The 21,826-nt window shown below is 37.3% G+C and overlaps 1 protein-coding gene across 5 annotated transcripts in view; it reads left to right on the top strand.

The window, feature by feature from the left end:
- Positions 1–21,826, top strand: part of PIP4K2A (phosphatidylinositol-5-phosphate 4-kinase type 2 alpha) — a 118,230-nt gene that overhangs the window by 93,452 nt on the left and 2,952 nt on the right. For all 5 annotated transcript variants that reach the window (XM_080338579.1, XM_080338576.1, XM_080338575.1 and 2 more), the window contains 5 exons: positions 3,463–3,609; positions 6,111–6,149; positions 15,837–15,950; positions 19,190–19,433; positions 20,399–20,502. In XM_080338579.1, coding sequence (XP_080194705.1) covers positions 3,463–3,609; positions 6,111–6,149; positions 15,837–15,950; positions 19,190–19,433; positions 20,399–20,502 — 648 coding nt within the window. The remainder of the gene's footprint in view (positions 1–3,462; positions 3,610–6,110; positions 6,150–15,836; positions 15,951–19,189; positions 19,434–20,398; positions 20,503–21,826) is intronic.

The raw sequence follows: 21,826 nt of genomic DNA, 5'->3' as shown, positions 1-21,826 counted from the left end.
GATATTATTACTGCATATAAGGACTTGTAAATGTATTAGCTAAGTATTACAGTTTTACGTAGCAAGGCTGCTTGATAGAATTGTTTTAATGTTTTTTTTCAGAAAGAGTTAAAGGAGTGAAGGTCTTTTCTTTCACTGAAATTCAGCAGTCCTGTTAAGCATGTACCGGCTTATTTTCTAGGCTCACTTTTATTCCAGCTGTGAGTGGGAAACTTCAGGAAATCATTCCTAAAAAGCACCTTGAGGTGACTAAATTGCTACTTCATTTATATCAAGATGGACAAATTGAAAATCAGCCAACCACAGTCACCAGTGCAAGTCCTGCTGGACTCCCACCCAAACAGATGACACGTTTTGCCTCCTCTGTGATGCAGATATGGGGGATTGATAGTTTCAAAGGTAGGAAGCTCTAGACCAACCTTGTAGATGCTGAAAGCAAGTGGCATTCCTCCCTCTTTCCTTTGTCTCCCCATCAGGATAAGAAATGCTGGCATGGGAAACACTGAAAGCATTTTAGGAACTTTAAATGGCAATGGCACAAATGTCCACAGTCAGCAGCGAGTAGGAAACAACTGTTGCGGTACATGGTCTGCTTGGAGAAGGTCTCTCAGAAATCTGCAAGAACACAGCCAAATCCCTTTTTTATCAAGTGCAGAGCAGTACTAGCAGAGCTTTTCATGTCCTGTGTTCCATGCTAGTAGCACTGCCCTTTCAGAGGTTTGTTTGAAAAATATTGAAGTGGAACAACAACACTAGTAAATGGCTAACCCTAACTTAAAAACAGGACGCTAGTGACTCTCATTAATTGCCCTTTTTCTCCTTGTTACTTGTTTCAGAACAGTTTGGAAGAGGGGTGTTTACTGCTAACCAAAGTATTTATTTTATGTTATTACAGTGCGTATGTTGCACATGTTCTGTGTGAATGATGTTGCTGTTTTACAGGTAGGGATACTCATGACCAGAAAGGTCAGAGAGTTAGCAACAGCTAGGGTTGAAGAAATGGTTTAAGTGTCAAGACTTTGACCCTGGCAGCTGAGAGGAAGGGCAGGGGGTTCTTAGTCCAGTATTCGAGATGCCTATAGCTGCCATTCTTTCACATGACACAAACTCTCTGTATGATTCCAGATAAATTTCTGCATCTCAGATCCCCACAGGGAAAATTGGAATGATAGTATTTATTTTAAGAGATGTAAGATTAGGAATGGTTGGATGCATTAAAGAGTTGAGTGGCCTGAAAATCTGAGCCACTAAACTCTTCTTGGAAGCTGGATTCATTTTTATCGTCCTTGCAGAACCTAATCATCTTAAAGAAGGAATCGCTCAGTAGATTTTTTGTAAGAACAACTCTTCCCACCTTGTATAAAGCGTTAGAATAGTATTTACCTTTAGGATATATGCCAAGTACTTGAGGTTTATAACAAAATAATCAATGTAGTTTGATTAATAGGGATTAGTATTTTAAACAAGTTTTCTGCAACCTCAGCATTAATACTTTATTCACTTTATGATCAGATCTCTAAGGGAAACTAATGATGGTCAAAGTGAGCTATGTATCCTGTAACACATTATAAGAGCTTTGTGATCTGGATAACAGCCCTGTGATTGAAAACCCTGCAGTTCAAGAACTCCAGCTGAAAACTGCATCTGTTGAACACCGAAGTCTTCTTGGGTGCAAACGGATCAATTTTTTTGCGCTGCTCAGGACTGACATTGCTTTTGTGGCCTTTTACTGTCAAATTTATTTGTATTTTGGGGTATACAATTGTATTTCCTTCCTAAAATTCCAATTTGCATTCACTGAGCCTCTGCAGCGGCTTAAGATGTTTTGCCCATTCACAGGCAGTTTGAGCTCAGAAGTGCTTTGCTGTGAAGCGGCACAACTGCGGCATGACTCCGCGTCCTCTGCTTCGGGGCTTCCCGCCTCCTGTACAGCGGCAGGGGGACAGAAAAGGGCTGTTAGAGCCCAGACTGTGCCAGCAGGACTCCACAGAGCTCCTGTGTCAAGCTTGTTAGTCAAAATTATGTTCAATTCACAGCCAACAGTTTCCATCTTTGTTGTTCATTGCCTTTGTCGCTTGCTGGACAGGATTGTTTTCAGGACTCTTAAATCTTTCTATTTGTATTTTGCCTTTAAAAAAAAAAAAAAAAGGGAAGTCTGTATGTGATAGTGCAGATTCCAGTATGAAGCTAGTGAGAGGAATTACTTAAATTAGCAGAGGAGCCCAAAACTGCAAAATCTCCAGAGTTCTAAGAGCTTTGTTACATTATTTGATACCAAATACTACCTTTGTTAAACAATTCAAATGGCGTATTCAGTTAACTTGTTCTAAAGTCTTCTGTATTTTACAAGAATGTTTTTCTAAATAACCAGGTTGTTCAGGCACAAAAGAAACAGTAGCTTCAATATTCAACAAATATTTAAAAGCTGATCTGCTTTAAAAGCTGACTGTTGGTTACTTTTCATTTTTTCCTATTTGGGGTTTGAATTATTAGATTTTCTCCAAGTTCCTATGTTTGACACTTGGTAATAACAGAACAAGGAAAACTGGTGAGTCCTCTCATGGTTTACATCATTGTGACTTAACTTTTCCTTGGTTCCACAAAATATAAGTGGATGTGTTTGAGTTGGTTTTAGGATTAACACAGTATGGGCATTTTAATTTTGGGAATGCATATTCATTCTTCAATAGTTCTCATCATCGGTATAGTCTGTACTTTTTCTGCTTCCTCCAGTACTCTTTCCAATAGAAATTTGAACTACTAGTTGTAAGGCAAGTGATTTTAAAAAAGAAAAAAATCAGGTGCAAGTGGCAAATCTTTTCAAGGTTAATAGCCCATTTGTAATGGAAAATGGTGACCTTAAGGAAATGTAATGATTTGTAAATTAAAAAATACAGGGATCCTGCACTTCACTGCTCATCTCTATTGACCCTGAAATGCAACCATCACGTGGGAACTAGCAAAAAGTTGGCGATAATAAATAATACCCTTTGCTGATGACAATACCATAAATGTTCATCGTCATAAACAAATACTGAGAATGGGGAAACATACAAATGAAATATAATCTGGGACAACAGAGTACAAAATACAGCACTGTGATGTTTGAAAAAATATTTCTGTTTTTAACATCAGTACCAAATATGTTATCTGCATGGACCATGAAAGTGGAAAGGTCTGTCCAATGCAGCCTGCTCTTTCTATGAGATTGTCTATAGAAGTCAAGAGTTATAAGTTAAGCAGTTAAAGATTTTAACCTTTAAACACTGACCTAAAAGCAGGATAACCTCCTGATGAAGGGGTTTGTTTTGGCATGATTTTTTTTTAAGGTTTGTCTCCACACAAATATATATTCAGCAAATAAATGTGTGTTTCTTGGTGGTTTATGTTTAAAAATGTATAAGTATATATTTATATAATATGCATCAATCCTCATTTCTGTTTTTTCTTTTGCTACTGCAGTTTATTGTGGAGTGTCATGGGAATACACTTCTTCCCCAGTTTTTGGGCATGTACCGGCTTACTGTGGATGGAGTTGAAGTATATATGATTGTTACAAGAAATGTGTTCAGCCATCGATTATCTGTTTATAGAAAATATGATTTAAAGGTGAGAAATAACTGCTGATGAAATAACGAAGTAGCTGAAAATCTTTGCTATAAATGTTAGATTATGCCAATGCTTGAATATTGCTTGGAATTTTAATTAATTTTAAATTGTGTTATGTAAGAGCCAGCATTAACTGGTTCAGTTCTGCATCTAGGTTTAGCAAAGATGAAGGATGGTTTTATAGAAATTGTACAAATTTGTTTGTATTGTGCCTTTTTAAATGGAGCAATTTAACCGGGTATGTTTCTTAAATGTCTCTGATGGTTAAAGGTAAAACCAGTCACACAAATACAATAATAATTCTGCTTCCTATAGGTTCTTATCAACATTATGGAAAGTCACAGCTGATTCTGCAGAGGGCTTTTATAAAATAACTAAATAGCATCATAATTTAAAACAGTAAAATGCTACTAGCAAAGTACATCACTCCTACAAAAGCTTCCTATTTCATTCTATGTTTTTAAAATAATCCAAGTAAAAAAGAAAAGGTTCTTAAAACACAAAATTTCTGTTGCTTTCATCATAAGGTATGTTTTAGTTTTGTTTCAGAAGGTTTATCTGCTTATTGTAGTTTTACCAATAGTTAATATACAGTGCTTTCAACAAATGCCCAAAATATAGTCTTTATCTTTCTGTATTAAGGGATTTGTAATGAAGCAAACTGCACTGTCCTTTCCTACTGTCAAGTTTCTGCCTTGCAGCTGGTTAGATAGCTCACTGAATGTGATTTATAACAACTGATTTCCAGATTGTCAACAATTGACTTTCTGGTATTTAGCATTATTTGCAGCAGAGCTTACGTGGGAAAGATTTTTTTTTTAACTTGAGAGAACTGTATGTGTTTTAGGGCATCATAATGTCCAGATGCATTAAAAAAGGGGTGAAACATAAATTATATACAGTATGTTCTTAGCATTGGTGTCAACAGCTCTTGCTATTATTTACCTCTGTGAATGCTTCTGTACTCTATTTAGTTTGTCCAGCTGGACAGAATTGCTTTAAAGATAAACTTCCCTTGCCATTTAAATTTAACATCAATACCTTATTATTCTTCAAAACAAACTCCTTCACTGAGCAGTTTTATAGTGACAATGCATATATTATAAATCATTTTTTCTTTATATTGATTGCTACAGCATCTGCAGTTGTAGGTTCAGAGTCCTTTTCCGTACATGAATATTTTTGACATGAGCTTAGAGCTCAGTTTTAGCACAAGACTCCACCTGTGTAGTCTAAGAAAAAGAGACCATGGATCAGCATAGGATTTCAAATGTATTTTCCTGGCCACTGAGGTGTTTTATTAAAATGACTTCAATGTCAAATTTCTGAATCTCCTTAATTTTTACTATTTTAAATCCACTTTTTTCCCTCCAGTTTGGTTTTCAGCTGATCTGTTTTCAGGCCCAGCAGTCTTTTGGAGCACAGAATATGACATAAAAGGTGTATCAACAGTAAACTGAAATGTCAGGCTTTTACCAGGCTTTATTATAAGGTAACAATATAATGCAATGAAATCCCAGCTTGCTGGGCCATACATAATAACTAAGACATACTGTTCCATTTATCTTTTCTCTCCATCTTTTCTAAGTTTATCTCTGCAAACAGAATAAAACATGGCATAAAAAGATCTGGTTGGGAATCCTCATGTTCTTTAAACTGGTATGACTCCACGCCAGCACTTCTTTACACAACACACACCTTCCAACAAATGATAGAGCTAATTTACCCATCTCTCAATGTACAGTTATCATGTTTGTAGTTATTATTTCTTGAAGTGCTATTATGTGATGAACAAATGCTGGGTTCTTAACAGTGCGGTCCCTCTCCAAGAAATTTGCAAGGAAATACATACAGCCTTTTTTTGTCACCTCCAACTTATTAAAAAAGCACCATATTGCCTACTAGTTTTAAGCTAGAAAATAAAATTTAAAAAAAAAATCCAAAATTTCTTTGGCAAGCACTATAAATCTTGTGAACGCACAGGTGGTCTCATCTCTTCTTTTGACTTCATGTTGCTGTGAGTTGCTTTGTTCTTGTTTGTACTTTGTGATCTTTTAATTATTTTTATGTGATTATATTGTGGAACATCCTTTTCAAATGTGTATTACATATGTCCAAACAGTTACATAGAACAGGCTATTGCATAACCATACAGCTCAATTGGCACAAAAAGATGAGAAGCCTGCCAAGCAAATGGAACTTCCAGAATGATAGTCTCAAACTGAGGATGAGACAGGAGGAAGAAGCTCCAACAGTCAGGAGGACAATAGATGTAGGGCATTTGAGGATTTAATCCATCTTTCTTCTCTCATGATACATCTTCTTCAAGTGATTGCAGCAGTTCAGCAGCCCTGGGCATTCTACCTACTGTATCACCTTTCTTTAAAGCAGCTCTCGAATTCAGAAGGATGTAGTTCATCCGCTTTTTGACCTGTTATCTTAACATTTTCAAATTAGTTTCTGACATATGCACATTTTTAGATCCATTTTTTCTGTTTCAGGGCTCTACTGTGGCTCGAGAAGCCAGTGACAAAGAAAAGGTATGGTGCATTTCTGTTTCTTTTTCAGTTGTCTAACCTGCTAGCTAGTCTCAGGACAAACATAACCAGTGCTGTTCTGCCCCTTTTCTTTGTTTTCTGTCATATTCTCCCCTCTTGAGTTCTACCTCATTCCCTCCTTTATCTTTCCTCTATTTTCTGCAGACCTTTGAATATTGGTTTGCAATGGTGTTGAGATTTCAGAGGTAAGTGAGCCAGTCCTCTGCCTCCTCCTTTTCCTTTTTTCTCTTCTCTTCTAAGTTTCTTCAGGGCCTGCCCTGTGGTAGGAAAACATCAGAGCTTTCTTCTCTTCCCTCCTGCTTCTTCATCTTCTTTCTCTTCCTCTTTAATATTGAGATTTATGGATACTCCATGTCAGTTAATGGAATGATATGACGTGGTACCATTTCCAAAGTGAATGCAAAGATGAACCAAACCTTGAGTTGTGAGAACCTTTGGGTATGTAAAGCTCATACAAATGAGCGAACCACTGATGTAGATGTACATGCAGCTATAATGAGAGACAGTGTCCCTAAATTCTAGGCTAAAACTTTGCTCTGAAAAGGAGATTGTTCGCTTTGTTTTTCTCCATCTCCAACTTCAGTTCATTCTGAAAATGTAATGTTCTCAAAATCAACATTTCTCTGAGGTTTCAGTGAAACAGCCTCATAGCACTTTAGGAGAGGTTTGTCTAGAGATTCTGTAGATAATTGAAGGGGAAGCATAGTCACCATCATCTAAGACTTCGAAGGTTTCCAAATTTGGGTGAAGTCCAGGAACCCATGACCCTTGTTTTCTTAATTTTTCCTAGCACATTCCTTCTGAATTAGCATAAGATCATTCAGCAATTCACTTAAAAGACTTCATTTCATGTTATCCTCAAATTCCATTCAGACCATTTGTTTTTCCCCTAAGCATTAGTTGCACCATAGCTGCCTCTCAGAGCCTTCTACAGATCACACAGCTGCGCTAAGGAGCAAGGGACAGTAGCTGTCAGTCCTGCCGTTCTCACTGCATAAAAAACTCTGCTAAGTTTTTCCACTTCATCCTAATGACTGAACACAATTCTTCTTCCACTATTAGGTAACTACCATGTCCCAAATGGCAACTGCAGTTACGTCAGCATTAGTTCCCTTTTGCTGTACCAGGCCCTCAAGATCATGTCTTGAATGGTCTCTGTTCTTTTCTTGTGGTCTATTTTTGTTCTTGTTTAATAGCACAACTATTGTGTTTTTAAAGCAGAGGGATTAACCCTTCAGTATCTTACCAACGATACCTATTGTCATTGAAAAATCTCTGCTAATAGCGCTAAAATAATCTGATAGAAATGAGGAGGGCAAATTATTTTGATGGGACTTCTTCAGGTTACAACATTAATGCTTGGAATAGTAAAGTGAAATCTAGCAATAGTGCATATATTAGCTATACAGGAGCTGATACTATACAGATATTTAGTGCAGTGGTTTTGAGCACTTTTAGGAATATGTCTTATAATAATAAGAAGATTAAGAGTAGTACAGACGTGCTGCGGTTAGTGCATTGAGTGAGAACCTCAAAGAAACAGTGCCTTAATTTTGTTCCCATGTACATTCATGGAAAAATTGCAATTGAACTTGATTATAGCTAAGTTGAAGTTGTATAGTTTTGTATAAGTGTATACAATTATTATTCTCTGTATTTAATGTGAAATCATAATTACAGTAAGGCAAATAACAAAAATTCCGATCAACTTTAACACATCTAGAACCTCCCCTTTTATTTTGAGTACTTCTATGGAAGAAATACAGAAAACCTTAGTCCCCCAAATTATTCTTCTGCTATTTTAGATCTCACACATTATTTTCTTTTCAAAGGAACTTGATTTCTTGGAGAAAGAACTCCACTAAGCTGAATTATTATTATTGATGTTGCAAGCAGACAGTCCGAGGCCTTAGAACAGCTTTCTGTTACTCATCGTTCCCCTCAAACGCCAGTGCAGTGCAGCAGGGGAGCCACGAGTTCACACTCAGAACAAGCATTTCTGGGGAAAGGAATGACTTGGGTAGACTTGTAAGTTCATAGAGGGAACATTTTACAAACACTTTAAGACTCTTAGGGATTCAAGCAAGGGTAAAATAATATTTTACTTATTCCATGTTCTTTGTCTGAGTTTTGGAGTCTGCTGTTTGATTTGATAGTGTCAGAAGAATACGATACCACATGCCTGTATGGTAGATGTTCACAACGTCCATCATCACTGCAATGTGAATCTCCTGCAATAAGCTCTAGAACTGCAGTAGTTTCCTCAGCTAAACTACTCGAGTGTTTCCAACACGGAGTTTTTAAGCTTAAATTAAAAGGGGGTTGTGTATTTATATGAATAGACAAGGAAAGTTTGGTTTTGAAATTCTAAACAATGCTAAAGCCCTGCTGCCCTGAGATGTGTCTCTGCATGTGTGGCACTTGCTGCAGGGCCTGGAGGGCTGTGGGGACACCAGTGAAGGCTGTGGGGACACCAGGGGGGAAAGGGTCCGTGATCCATCACTGCCAAGTGAGAGCGAGCCCCAGAGCATGTTTTGTCACTTCCATTTTCTCTGGAGTAGATGTCACTATTTCAAACTTGTTGTTTATTGTCTCAGGTGGAATCTCAAGCCAAGCTTAAAGATATTAAAACACCTGGAAAATTTTAGCTTAAAAAGTAGGCATTTTTGCAAATGCTCTGAAGAGATTTTGGCATCTCCTGTGTTACAAGAAATTGCTTTGAATGATTAAACAAAGCCAGACAGTCTCACCTACTTAGCTGGTGTAGTAACTTATTAGCTAATTTTTAGCTAGAGGCAAATAAATCATCAATTTATTAATATCACCCTGAAATTACATTAATAATAATAGAATTTCAACTAATAGAACCATTATTTAATTACTTGTTATAAAGGCATGCACTGCTATTCACATCTCAAAAACAGAAAAGCAATGAAAGTCAGGAAGCTTTTGGTGCTAAAATATGTGGCTAAAATGTCTGGCAATGCTGTAGTTTTTAAATGGGCTTTAAAGTAATTCATATTTAATTTTAAATACCAATATTCAAGTAATCAAATGTTTTTTGGATTATCGAGCATAAGATGTTAGCTTTTTTTAAAGCTGCAGAAGCCAGAAAACAGAAGAGCAAGTCTTTCAGTCCGGTTCTAATGCAGACTGCAAATTTTAGATCACTTGCTTTGAAATTGCAAACTTGGCTAAAATTATTATGGTTTTGAGTCTTCTTCCTATCAAACTAATCTTTGTTGTTTTCTCAGTTAATAGAGAGGAGGCAATTATGTAGTTAGATTTAATGGATTATAAAATAAGAAATCAGGAAAAAAGTATTTTTCTACATTAGTTTTGTAGTGTAAAATATGTATTTGTATTCAAACATTTTCTTAAATCAGGTTTTAGGAAGAAGAGCTGGCTGGAATGACTTTGAGAATGTTACTTTTCTGTCCTGTTTTCAGTTTATCTCCTGTTTAACTGCCTTCAACCGTGTAATATCCTAACATATTGATGAGAAGATCTGAAACTGTCATTCCAGTATTTTGTGAAAATCAGTGCAGAGACAAGCTCCATCCCTTAGACTTTGCCTTAACACAAAATTCCTTTATTTTGCATTATCAGTGATATTTTTAATAAATGCATCACTTTCTTGGCAGCAAGTATCGTACCACATACTTATAGGTGTCTTGAATTTTAAAAGTCTTTTTCAACAGTTGTCAAATTCTGGCAGCTGCTCCTTTATTTTTTTCTTTTTTTAGGCTTTAGTTCTCTTTCTTTTTTTAATTTTTATTATTTTAATAGTGGGCATTTTCTATTCATTCCTTGGACAATTTTGCCCTCTTAAGTGAAACCAGGATAATGCAGAACTCCCCTGGTGGTCTGCCTGCTCACAATTACACTGTACTTGCAGTACGACATCAAATTAGCAGTTACAGCTGAGTCTGCTTGTACTTACAAAGAACGTAACCATGTTACTTGTGTGTGACCGACTTGGAAGGAAATTTGAAGAAGAAAAACATACCCTAATGGAACTGAAGCCCATCGTACTTTACCTTTCTTAAGCAATTTCAGAGATTACATGGTTTTAAATCAGCCTAAAACTGGTTGTGTTGCCACTTCTGTGGTATGTGTTGTTTCATAAATAAGCATAAATGCAGAAAAGTTATAGTAAATACCTTTGAACAAAGGGGTTTCTATTCAAGTTCCTTTTTTGGGGGGTGGGGGGGGAAGCCGTAATTAAAAGCTATGTTGCATCTTAGTTAAATTGTATGCAAATACCTAGCTCTGATAATTAGATTGGAAGATGCTGCTAGATATAAAAAATCACTTATTAGCTTTGCTTTTTACGTTGTGTGTTACAACATACAGTAATTAACTGATTTCTGAGAGGACAACTATAACTAAAGGAAGAAGGATTTTAGTACTAGGAGCACAGCAACAAGATTACTCAGTCTTAGTTTTTCCTTTTGATGTCAATAGGTAAAACTTCATTTAAGGTAGGTTATACCAAAATTTGAGCTGTTTATTCCTGCTATTTTAAAATTACTGGTTTCAGAACACCATTTTTTACTTATGTCTTTTAGTGATTTCAGTCTGCTTTATATGCTGATCCCACACAACAGACATGTGAAGCGTGTCTCAGATTTCTTTGTGAAATGAATCTCAAGGTCACATATATGCAGAGATCATAACTTTCAAGACATCACACTGCAATGCATCGCAAGGATAGGAATAGACTTTCAGAGTTCAGATTCTTATTTCAGCATTTAGCCCTCACATGACACCAATCCCGTTTTGTTTTTCAAAACAAAGCACTAGTTTGCCTGTGCTTGTTTGGAGTTTTTTTGTTTAAAAGTCTGTTTTCCATATGTTAAAAGAATTTTACAAAATAAAAGAACTTTGTCTTGCATTTTATATGTTGCATGTTCATTTTACAGCAGGAAGATATTAACCCTAGGGATAATCCTGGATGCATTTCCCTGAGCATTGAAAAGACCTACAGTTACTGCTTTGGTACATGCTCAAATTCCTAATGCATCTACAACATTCTGCACATTGTTTTGTGTCCTACAGGAATGCCTGTTATACTGACTAAATCCATTCCAGTGTTCCCTCTCAATCCCCATTTTGGGGTTACAGCTCTGTTTCCATTTCCAGGGACAGTCCTGCTATGCCAAGTGGAGCTGCAGCCCCTCGTTTGGTTAGAAACCCCTGTCTAGGGCAAGGCAAATCATACAACAAGAGTTTGGACCCAGCTCACGTCCCAGCTGGAGGGAGGAAGCTGCAGTCTTAAGCCTTCCAGAGAAAGCTCTAGTTACTCATCCATCTTGTAGGTCTAATGACTCCAGACTTTTGATTCTGTTCAAAACCACCTGTGCCAAATCACTGCAAACAATACTTATCCTTTTTTCTAAAAAATACTGACTTCCATATATGCTGGTGAGCCCAGTCCGTGTAAAGTGAATCTAACTTATTTATTTTTTTTTTAAAAAGGTGTATGTGAGCCCTTTGCTGTGAAAAGAAGCCCAGGGTGTGGAACTTCACTCCTGGCAGATGTTTTATACCATTTTCAAATGTTAAAAACTGTAGGGCAAATTTTGCCATGAGGAGCTGTGTGAATACTGTGTCATTGTGGCCAGTTCCAAACAAACAATAAGACTGCTATGGAACATTTCTCCTACAACCTAACTTTGCCTTTGTTAGGTGAGAAATTGCTGCCAGGTTCTGAAGACAATTAGTCCTTTTCCTTTTTCAGTCCAAGACTTACTCCAAGACTTAGCTGTCCTGCAGCTCTTTTAACAAGCTTCTTCCAATATGTCAGCATAATGTTAGCCATGATCATTATTTTTGGTCATGATGCACAAAAATCCCTTTGGGAGAAGAAAACAACCACCACAATCTAATATTCATTTCAACATATTAGGATAGGATGCTGAATTGAGCTGTGTTAAGAAATCTCCAAAAACTATTTCTGTGTTCATATAGAAATAAAACTTCACCTGGTTTGTATCTTTCAAGGTTATTTTTTTTCCAAAACAATGTCAGAGGCCTGGTTTTGCATCAGGTTTTACATCCTGCAATCTTCATCAACAAAATATTTATTGCTTTTTCAGCCTTTTTAAAGGCAGTGAAACCTTCCTGCCATTAAAATTCTCTGTGACAACGGCAAACTTTGGAATCCAAACCTGAAGTTTACAAATAACATGCTTTTTAAATAAATAAATGCTTTCATGATTGTAAAATCTGTTGTGCCTTTCTTGCATCTTTAAGTAGGGGATTAAAAATTATGGAGATAGTTCAGAAAGAAAATCTATTATTAATTTAGTGGAAGTAGTTAGATGTTCATCTCCTGTGCAGCTCTTAAAATATTTAGTTCTTTAATGATTGTAATATGTTCATTATAATGAATTACATTCTGGGAGAATCTTTCCAACAAGGATTTTGCTTCATTGGAAATATTTGAGACTTCATTAAGAATAACTATATCAATTATTTCATTAAAGCAAAATCTCATTTTTTTTCATTCAGATAGTGTTTTAAACGGCCACAATGTGGTTTTCTTTGTATTTATTTCAGAACATAAGAAGAAACTGTACATATGAGGATTTTTCATCATGAATATGTATATTTTAAATAACTGTGAGAGCTCCTCCTAGTTGTGTATTTCGTAGGTTTTAATTCCTAAATTCACAAAGTAATTTTAAGAAATGAATTTTAGTTTAAGTACTGCTAGAATTGTTAGTAGTGCTGGCTGTCTCTAGCAATATTGGAGCCTGCAGCAGTATCCTAGGCCTATTCAGCTTTTTAAAAAGGGGGAGAATGATATTGCTCAGCACACCAAAAAAGGCTTTGTCTAATAATGCCTAGAAAGGAGGAAGAGAATAGGCTGGGAGGCATCGTACAAATAATGCGGTGAAGGCAACCACTGGCACACAGTTTTTTAGCAGTGGGACCCACTGCTTTTATTTCTTCTTCCTTTTTCCTCTCATGCCTCGGTACCAGCTTTAAATTTATGCAGTTCTGTACTTGCCAGGTCTTCTCAGCTACAGGTGAAGAAAAATGACCTCAGATAAAAGTCCTCAGAGGGATTATTGAGGACCGAGGGAGCCTGCACAGGAGGCAGCAAAGACTCTGGCTTTTTGGGAGAGCTGATTCACTGCCCTGAATGTCCTTGAAAGTGCCTCTTGGGTCTTGTGGTGGCAGGCAAGAAATGCGCCTGTGTCAGCTTTGCTAGCTCACTTTTGTTAAAAATAGATTAGAGGCAAGGTTAAAGTGGAGTATGGCACCTGCATGACCGGCTTACCAGCTCTAGCATCTTCTGAAAAGATGTTGCTTGTAACGTAGATAAAGGTCATTTTTACGGAAGATGGGGCAGTGGGGTGGCAGAGCGCTGCCCCCCCGCCGTGGCCGGCTGGCTGCTGCTGTGCGGTCTGTGGCAGAGCCTGCAGATGAACCTGCATCGCTGAGTCTCAACCACAAGCACATCCTTCCTCTTTACCCACCCCAGAGCTTTAAACAGCATTAAAAGGGTTTTTTTCAGAGTTAATAGGTTTGTTTCACTTTAACCTCTGCCTATTTAAATAAATAAGTTGTGTATACTAGGTCTGAAGATAATGTGAGAATATTTTTACTGACTTTGGGCTAGAAATGAAGGGAGCTTGGTTTCCTTCGTTCTTTGCATTATTGTTTCATATTAAATTAATTCAGCCAAATCTCCTCTCCATTCTTAAGCATCCCACACACTGGATTCCATCCTCTGGTGTTGGCAACATCCCTGGATCCGCAGTCCCACCTCTGCAGAATTAGCCCTCATCTATGGGACAGTTTACTCGATTGCATATGATAATCTCTACAGCTGTTAGTCTGAAATGCTTATCTGGTATTTCCCCTACTCATTTGCACCCTAAACCACTTACTGAGTAGACTAGAAAGAAAACTGATGATGCACAATGTGCAGTTGTATTGTAGTAACAAATTTACTGTGAGCTTCAAGAAGTGTCTAAACATCATCCTTAAGTAAAGCGGAGGAGCACTGCATGGTGTCTCCTCCATGGGAGGAGGATGAGTGGTTATAGCTCCATCTCAGCTGCATGGGTTTTCTTCTTTTTAATTAAAATAGAGGGTCTCAGAGGGTATTTTAATATATCAGAACATTCTAGATGCAACACAGTAATAATTCAGAGCAGCCAGACTGGGACCTTAGTTTTTCCACAGTTCATAGGTGTCAGGATGCAATGGATTTAACAGGGATTCATAACTATTAGCATTTTATCAATTGCTTAAGTGGTTTTGGGCAGTTATTGGAAGAGAATGATCACTTTTCCAAATAAAAGCAGCATTGTGAGATCTTGAGCAATTCACAAATTCCAGGTCCAAAAAATAAATGTGGACAGCTGGGGAGCTGAGTATTTCAGCCGTATCTCTGCACAGCCCAACAGCACGAACTTCTGGGAATTGTGAAGATCTGTAAGGGCATTTCAGGGTCTGCTATGATGCTCACGTTTTAATGCTGTGCTTTCCAATGTGTACATTTTGGAGAAGCAGAAAGAATCTCTGAGATTCTCTTCCTTACTGTGTTATAGGAAGTAAATAAACTTTATGAAAAATACCATATCCAGTAAGGTTATAGTCATGTCTGACTAGTTAAACTCATGGAGGACATTCCAGTAGGTTAACTGCCTTTTATTCCTAGCAAAAGGACTTTCAGATTAAGGGGAAATTATTTTAATCAAAGTGCTCATTAGTTCATGGTCATTGAGTGTTGCAGCACTCGGTTGTTCTGCAACATTTTCTTCCTAAAGAAAACCTGTTCTTCTCTAATATTTATTAAAGGTGCTGTGCAGGGAGAAAGGCTGTTCTTTGCTCTTGGTGGGCCAATTTTTTAAAGCCTGTGATTGCAGAAGCTGCAGCACTTGCAGTTTGCTTGACCAAATACCCTGAAGTAACTGCTTTTTTATTTGTTGGCTGCTGTGTTTTTTTAAGTAAACTTCCATTCACTGCCTTCTGAAAACAGAGCCTGTTTGAGGGCTCTTCGTACTGAAAGCAGCGGTTACTCTGCCTGCGCTGGTCACGTGAAAGTTTCTGGCTTTCCTTAATGCTGTTGCAAATCGCTTCATGGGAGAGTTAAAGATGAAGATAATCAACTAGTTCTCCAACATCAAGAATGTTTAATTACTCATTTAAAAGGCAGTGGTCGTCTCTGGTATTTACCACATCTAAGCAGCATGACATAATTCATGTTCACTTGATGCTTTTTAAATAATGATTTGGTATTAGGCACGCATAAACATTCACAGTAGCTATATAAAATGCAATCCAATCTGACTTCATCCATGAGATCTGATGGGAGCACTTTGTTACAAGGTACAAGTTGTGTTTCCACTTCACTTATTGCCAGTCACTTTGACAAACGACATCTTGGAAGAAGCTCAATGCAAATCAAGTATTGAGTCGGAGATTTTGTTTTAGCTGTATTTGCTGCATGTCCAGTAAATGTACACCTTTTAGGCTGTTTACAGGGGGGATAAACTAAGGAAATGTCTCCATGGGTGCAGTTTGGCGAGCTGCGTGCAATGGAGGTGCCTCTGCATCTGCTGCCAGCGGGGCGGCCGCGCCGGGCCAGCAGCTTCACTGCACGCCTCTTTGCCACCCCGCTCTTACAGGAGTTCTCGTTTATTTTAGGCCAAAGAGCTGCCGACGTTCAAAGACAATGATTTCATTAACGATGGCCAAAAGATTCATATTGATGAGAATAACAAAAAGATGTTCCTTGAGAAACTCAAAAAGGATGTTGAGGTAAGAATGTGCCTGTTCAGCTGCATGTGATTAAAATGTGTGGCAAACTACAGATATCCCAGGAAATCATACCTGTGATTCATTAATGAAAACTCTTGTTTATAAGGCTGTAAGCACTGACTGTTTTAAATGAAACACAATTTAAACTTTCAGGAGTTGTTCACTGCTTTTGCTGATGTGATAAATGACTTGCTGCCATAGCTGGTTACCACACATTGTCCCTGCCTTGATGATGTGATGTTAAAATGATGGTACTACTTAGTACTTAAGCACTTTACAAGCCTAGTGCTTCCAAATGCCCCCAAGGAGAGGTGAGTATTGTTAGTTGTGTTTTACAGGTGGGGGTACACCAGAGCAGAGGCTGTACACAGACTGCAGTCCATAACAGAGGACATAGCATCCTCACTCAAAGCCACACATGTTCTATTTGTTTCATATTAGTAACCTAGTTTCAAATCATCCACAGGATTGCATGAGTAGAATGTAATTTGTGTACAGCAGTTAGACTCATTATCTTAACGTAGTCTTTCATATAAATTTTTTATTGTCTGAATATAGTGAATACTTCATAGAAAATGTTAATACATTATTATAACTGATTTAGTTCTGCAAATAAAAGAAAAATATTGGGCTAACTAGTTCACACAGCTTGACTTTAGTTTCTGTAATTGAAAATATTGTCACTAAACACAATATTTTGCAGCCCTAATACTCAAAGCATAAAATCTGTTTTCCTTGTTTGAGAGACCTGATAGCAAAATATGTCTGTGACTTAGAATCAGAGGGTACCAGGTTTTTCAGCTATTTGTATCAAAATAGCTCTGTGAATTGACTTCTTCAGATCTATATCTCATTAGTTGCACAAAACAAAATGCTGTAACTTTAAAATTTACCCAATAATTTCCTTTTGAGGAAATCTAATTTCCTGTAATAGTAACGATTAGAAAATTATGGTGATGATAACTATGGAAATATAAATATTTTGTGAAATATCTGTGTTTATTTTATATTTAAAATATTTTGCTGGAAAACTGCTCTACCAGTGTCACAGCTCTAGAGATGAGTTTATTTGGGTTTAAGTTTTGTGCTCTGTTAACATATGCTGCTGTTGTTGACTAACGCTTTTAAGTAGATTGCAGATAATATCTTAAATGTGTGCAAGGAATGCGGAAGATCGTTTATTACCAGAAAGTGGACTGTGTGCAAACTTCTACATCATTTACTGGACTTTAAAGATGATGAGAGATTCTCATGTCCTGAGAGGCTATTTTTTGATGGTTTTGAAATTTACACAGAGCATTATTATAATAAATATCCATATAAACCACTAGTGCGAAGTGATCTGGCACCTGATCATAACAATGGCGAGATGTTCTTTAACCTTGTTTTATGTGTGGTTCTGCCTTTGTTAGGTAACTGGTAGTACACACTTTGTATCCAATGTGTAAACACGTTTCACTACAATTGAAAGAAATGCACATGTAGCATATGATTATCTTATCACACAGTATTTATAGCTAAATATATTATGGAGTAGTATTCTAAACTATATGACTTTATATGTGTTCTTGTTTGTCATTAAGTAAGTTCTGCTTCTATATTTCTCTCATAATCGAGTCCAATGTCCTCTTCCTGTGTTCAAACAAATACCTATTACTGCTGGTTTGATGTCCTCTTGTCTATTTTCCTGCCTCCTCAGTCCACTGAAAGTGTCATGAGAAAAAGCACATAAGGATATTTTTTCCATTTTATATCAGATGATCTTTTCGTTGTGCTGATCTCCCTAAGTCTTTTTGCTGTCAGCAGCAGCACACCTTTTTCCCAAGAGCCATTCTCCCTTAATTTGTAGTTCACTCTTTTTCCCAAAAAGTCTGTTCTCTTTCATGCTTTTTTGTATGATTATTGGTAGATTTTTCTTCTGCCTCTCTCAGTATTTATCAAATACCTAATGATATGCCTGGAGTCCTTCCACTCCATGGCCTTTGGACAGTCTCATCTGTTCTTCTTGAATACTGTTGTACATTATCTCTTCAAACTTAGATCTCTAGTCTTGTGAAGAGTAATTTGCTTTATTATATTGAAATTATTAGAAGACTATTTCTTCTCTTCCCTTAAAACCACTTTTAAATCTCACAATATTTCTTCTAACACTTGAATTTACAATCACTTTGTTATGTCCGATTCTTCTCTTTTCTCAGAATCAGGATTTTTACAAACTGCAGTTTCTCATTTCCTAGTATTTTGTACTCATTTCTTTCATCACTATCCCTATTCCAAAGCCTGGCTTAAATCCCTTCTTCTCTGATCTCCTCTAACCTCCTTTTTATAACCATTTGGAGTTTCTAAAAGCTGAAAACTATTTGTATTTTCAGCCTCTTTTTCTGCACACCGTGAGCAAAGGCTCCACAAGTGCAAAATGGCAGTATTGCCTTTAGGCTGCAGCAGCTCTGCCCTGCCCGTCCCTCACCCCTCTGAAATGTTTATCTCATCTTCCTGCTTTTAGACCTTCCTTATTTCCATCCTCCTCTCTTAACTCCCTGCCTTGTCCTGTTCCCTTCAACTAAAACACCACTTTGTCTATACATAAAGTACATACTCATGTACATACTCATCTTTCCATTTTCTAAAAATTCCTATCCTAAGCCTTTATTCAAAACCACCCTTTCATTCACATTCATGTTTTGCTTACGTGATTTGAATTGTGAGCCTGTCACTGCGAAGAGAATGTAGCATCATTTCATGTCTTCATGGTGTAAAACTTCACTACTTTCCACTGCGAGAATATTTGAACACTTTTTCATCATTCTTTAGAAAGGCTTAAAAGGGAGCGAGGGGCCAGAATTAGCAGCAGATTGTAGCACGCCTGCTGGCGCAGAGGCTGCTCTGGATGTTGAGCGGTGCCAGAATGGCCCTAAATGAAACACGGGACAGGAGTGACAGTCATCAGCTCACACAGACACTGGCCTTCACTGCAGCAAAAATCATTTTTCCCTGAGGATTTTGGGAGAGTGGCTTACAGCTTGGTATAAGATAAGTTGGAAGTGACCCGTGTGCTGTTACTACATCTTAATAAATTCAAGTATCTCTCTGCTGGCTTTATCGCTTAATCCTCCTTTTTGCTCCCTCGTAGAAGTGCCCGTTTTTCTTCACTGATGACACCTCTGTGTAACTTCTCCTGTTTGTAAGTGAAGCTTACGTTTTTCAGTGATATTGATAAATTGCTTATTATCACTTTCTAGTTCCTTGCTCAGTTAAAACTCATGGACTACAGCTTGCTGGTTGGAATTCATGATGTTGAAAGGGCTGAACAGGAAGAAGTAGAGTGTGAAGAGAATGATGGAGAAGAGGAAGGTGAAAGTGATGGGACTCACCCCATCGGAACCCCTCCAGACAGTCCAGGAAACACACTGAACAGCTCACTGCCCTTGGCTCCAGGGGAATTTGATCCAGCTATTGACGTTTATGGAATAAAATCCCATGAGAGTAAGCAGTAATAAGTATTTTTATGTTAAGATGTTTAGCTTCTAACATTCAAATCCTAAAGTTTTTGCAACATGTAAAGGCAAAGTGAAACAGCAAAATATAATTCTCTCTGTAGAAGAGGAAATGAGTTGCTGTTCGGTACAGCAGAAAGCAGAAGACACCTGTAATGCTCAGCATTGCTAAGAACATATTTCTTACACATTGCGATGTGTGAGAATGCAGTCAAATAATTCACCTACTACACAATTGAATTGTATACTGGGTTAGCTATTCAGATACAGCAGTTCTCAGTTAATTCTTGGGGTTTTTAATCCATTTCAGGAAATCTAGTATCTAATTGTTCTTTTCCTGACAGATAAGATAACTCTGTTAAAAACAGTCTGGGAAGAATGAGAAAAGCAGCATTCCAACTTGTATTTCACTTTTTTGGTTGCTTTTTCAAAATTTGTGCACTCACACCCAATTTCTGTGTTCCAGATATGAAAGTTGTTATAAAGAGTGTGTAAGAAGCCTGAAACTAGGTTTGATATTAGCGTGTAAAACTATGTATAACTAGTTACCTGTGGCTGTTCAAGACAGGAAAGTTATTATTTACACATACATATTTTTATTCATAAAGAAAATATGATCTTGTTTGTTGACATGACCCTTCATACAAAACTATATAGTTTTTCCAAAAAGGAACATGAAACCCACGTTACTTGAAGTAAGTAATAATTCCTATTTCTGTATGCTGGTGTTTTATTGTACACTCATTTAGGGGGTTTTGCAATATATTTGAGTGCAGGTAAACTCTCCATTAACAACAGCTTGAGGCTGTGGTCTTTACAGATCTGTGATTCTGCCTGACATTGACCTGTCTTAGCTGGTGATTGAGCCTTATAAAGTCTCCTTTGTTAGAAGGAGGACTCGAGATTAAGATGTATCAGAAGTCATTCTTACTGCCATGTATTTGCCATTTGCAGATGCACCTAGGAAGGAAGTATACTTTATGGCCATTATTGACATTCTTACTCATTATGATGCAAAAAAGAAAGCTGCCCATGCTGCAAAAACGGTAAAGCATGGGGTAAGTATCTGCGTTGGATTTTTCCTCTGATTCCATTTATGCTGCTGCATTTTTGTTGTTTGGTGCACTGATACAGCACAGTTCAGGAAATTGAGGGAAAGGGGAAATAGACTATAATTTTTTCTTTTTTTTTTTCTAGTTTAATATGTAATACGAAAGTACAGATTAAGTGCTACACATACATACTGAGAGTGGAACTCCCTTTTCAGCTGTATGCGTAGCTTTTTATCCGTAAAGAACTTTAGTGAGATACCTTTTTAGGATTTTGTCCTAAGTTTGAGAGATGCACCTTATTCTTGCAAACAGAACTGTTCACCAGACGCTTGCAGTAGTGCACAGCACTGTGAAAGGTGTTATGAATCTTATTGCAGATGCAGGGCCCAAGTGATGGTTTCATTATTTGGTAGAGCGTGTTGAAAGTTAATTCTTCAGCATATAATGTGGCTCACTGTACAAAACTTCTTTTAAAAAAAAAAAGTATGATTTGCAAAATTAAGCATAGAATGTACATATTAAATACTCAGAGACCGTTCAGTGAAGGCTTCTGTTTGACTGCTGTGAATTTCTTTATTTTGACTGAAATAGTTGCTTAGCAGCAGACACCGAAGAACATGGTGAAGCATCCTGGTCTTCTAGAGTTACAATTTATATCTATCATTATCACTCCGATGGTGATTTACGGTTCAGATTTCATAAACTTTTTTAAAAGAGCATAATCATTCATGAATCTAAAATCCCTCCTTTGTCTAAGCATCTAAAGGATCAGGGCATTGAGGAGGGGGGTGACTGAAGGGCTCAGGGCCCTTTAGTTTACAGTAGAGAGTGCTGTGAAATGCTCAGCACTGAGCCCTGCACAGGCCTGTAGAAGGTAGTTTTTGTCTGTCTAGAACAATGCTGTCATTACTCGCTCTGCTCTCCGAGCAGCTGAAAGTTGATGCAGACCATATGCAGCCATTATCTGGCAATTATTAATGCACTTTGAATGCAGCAGACTTTAAAAACTCACACTTCTGGCTTGGATAAGGGATATAAATATGTTGTAAATAAAAACTATGATTATTAAGGCAGAATGTGATTAGAACTTATTACAGAACATTACTTTGGTACAACCATTTATTTTGCTTTGCTGTCTCCATCCTGAGCCACCTGACAATGAAGTTTGTTCATTAAATCCTTTTGTAAAACAGGAAAAATACAAAAAAAAGTGTGGCTAAGGCTCTGAAAACCTCAAATAAAAGAATGAATGACATTGTGACTTCACTGAAATAGCAATTGTACACAAGTATTGACATGCCAGACCGGAGTATGATAGTTCAGTCTTCTC

Source organism: Nesoenas mayeri, assembly GCF_963082525.1.
Source record: "Nesoenas mayeri genome assembly, chromosome: 2".
NCBI classification, from domain to species: domain Eukaryota; kingdom Metazoa; phylum Chordata; class Aves; order Columbiformes; family Columbidae; genus Nesoenas; species Nesoenas mayeri.
This window is presented reverse-complemented; position numbering and strand designations above follow the sequence as displayed.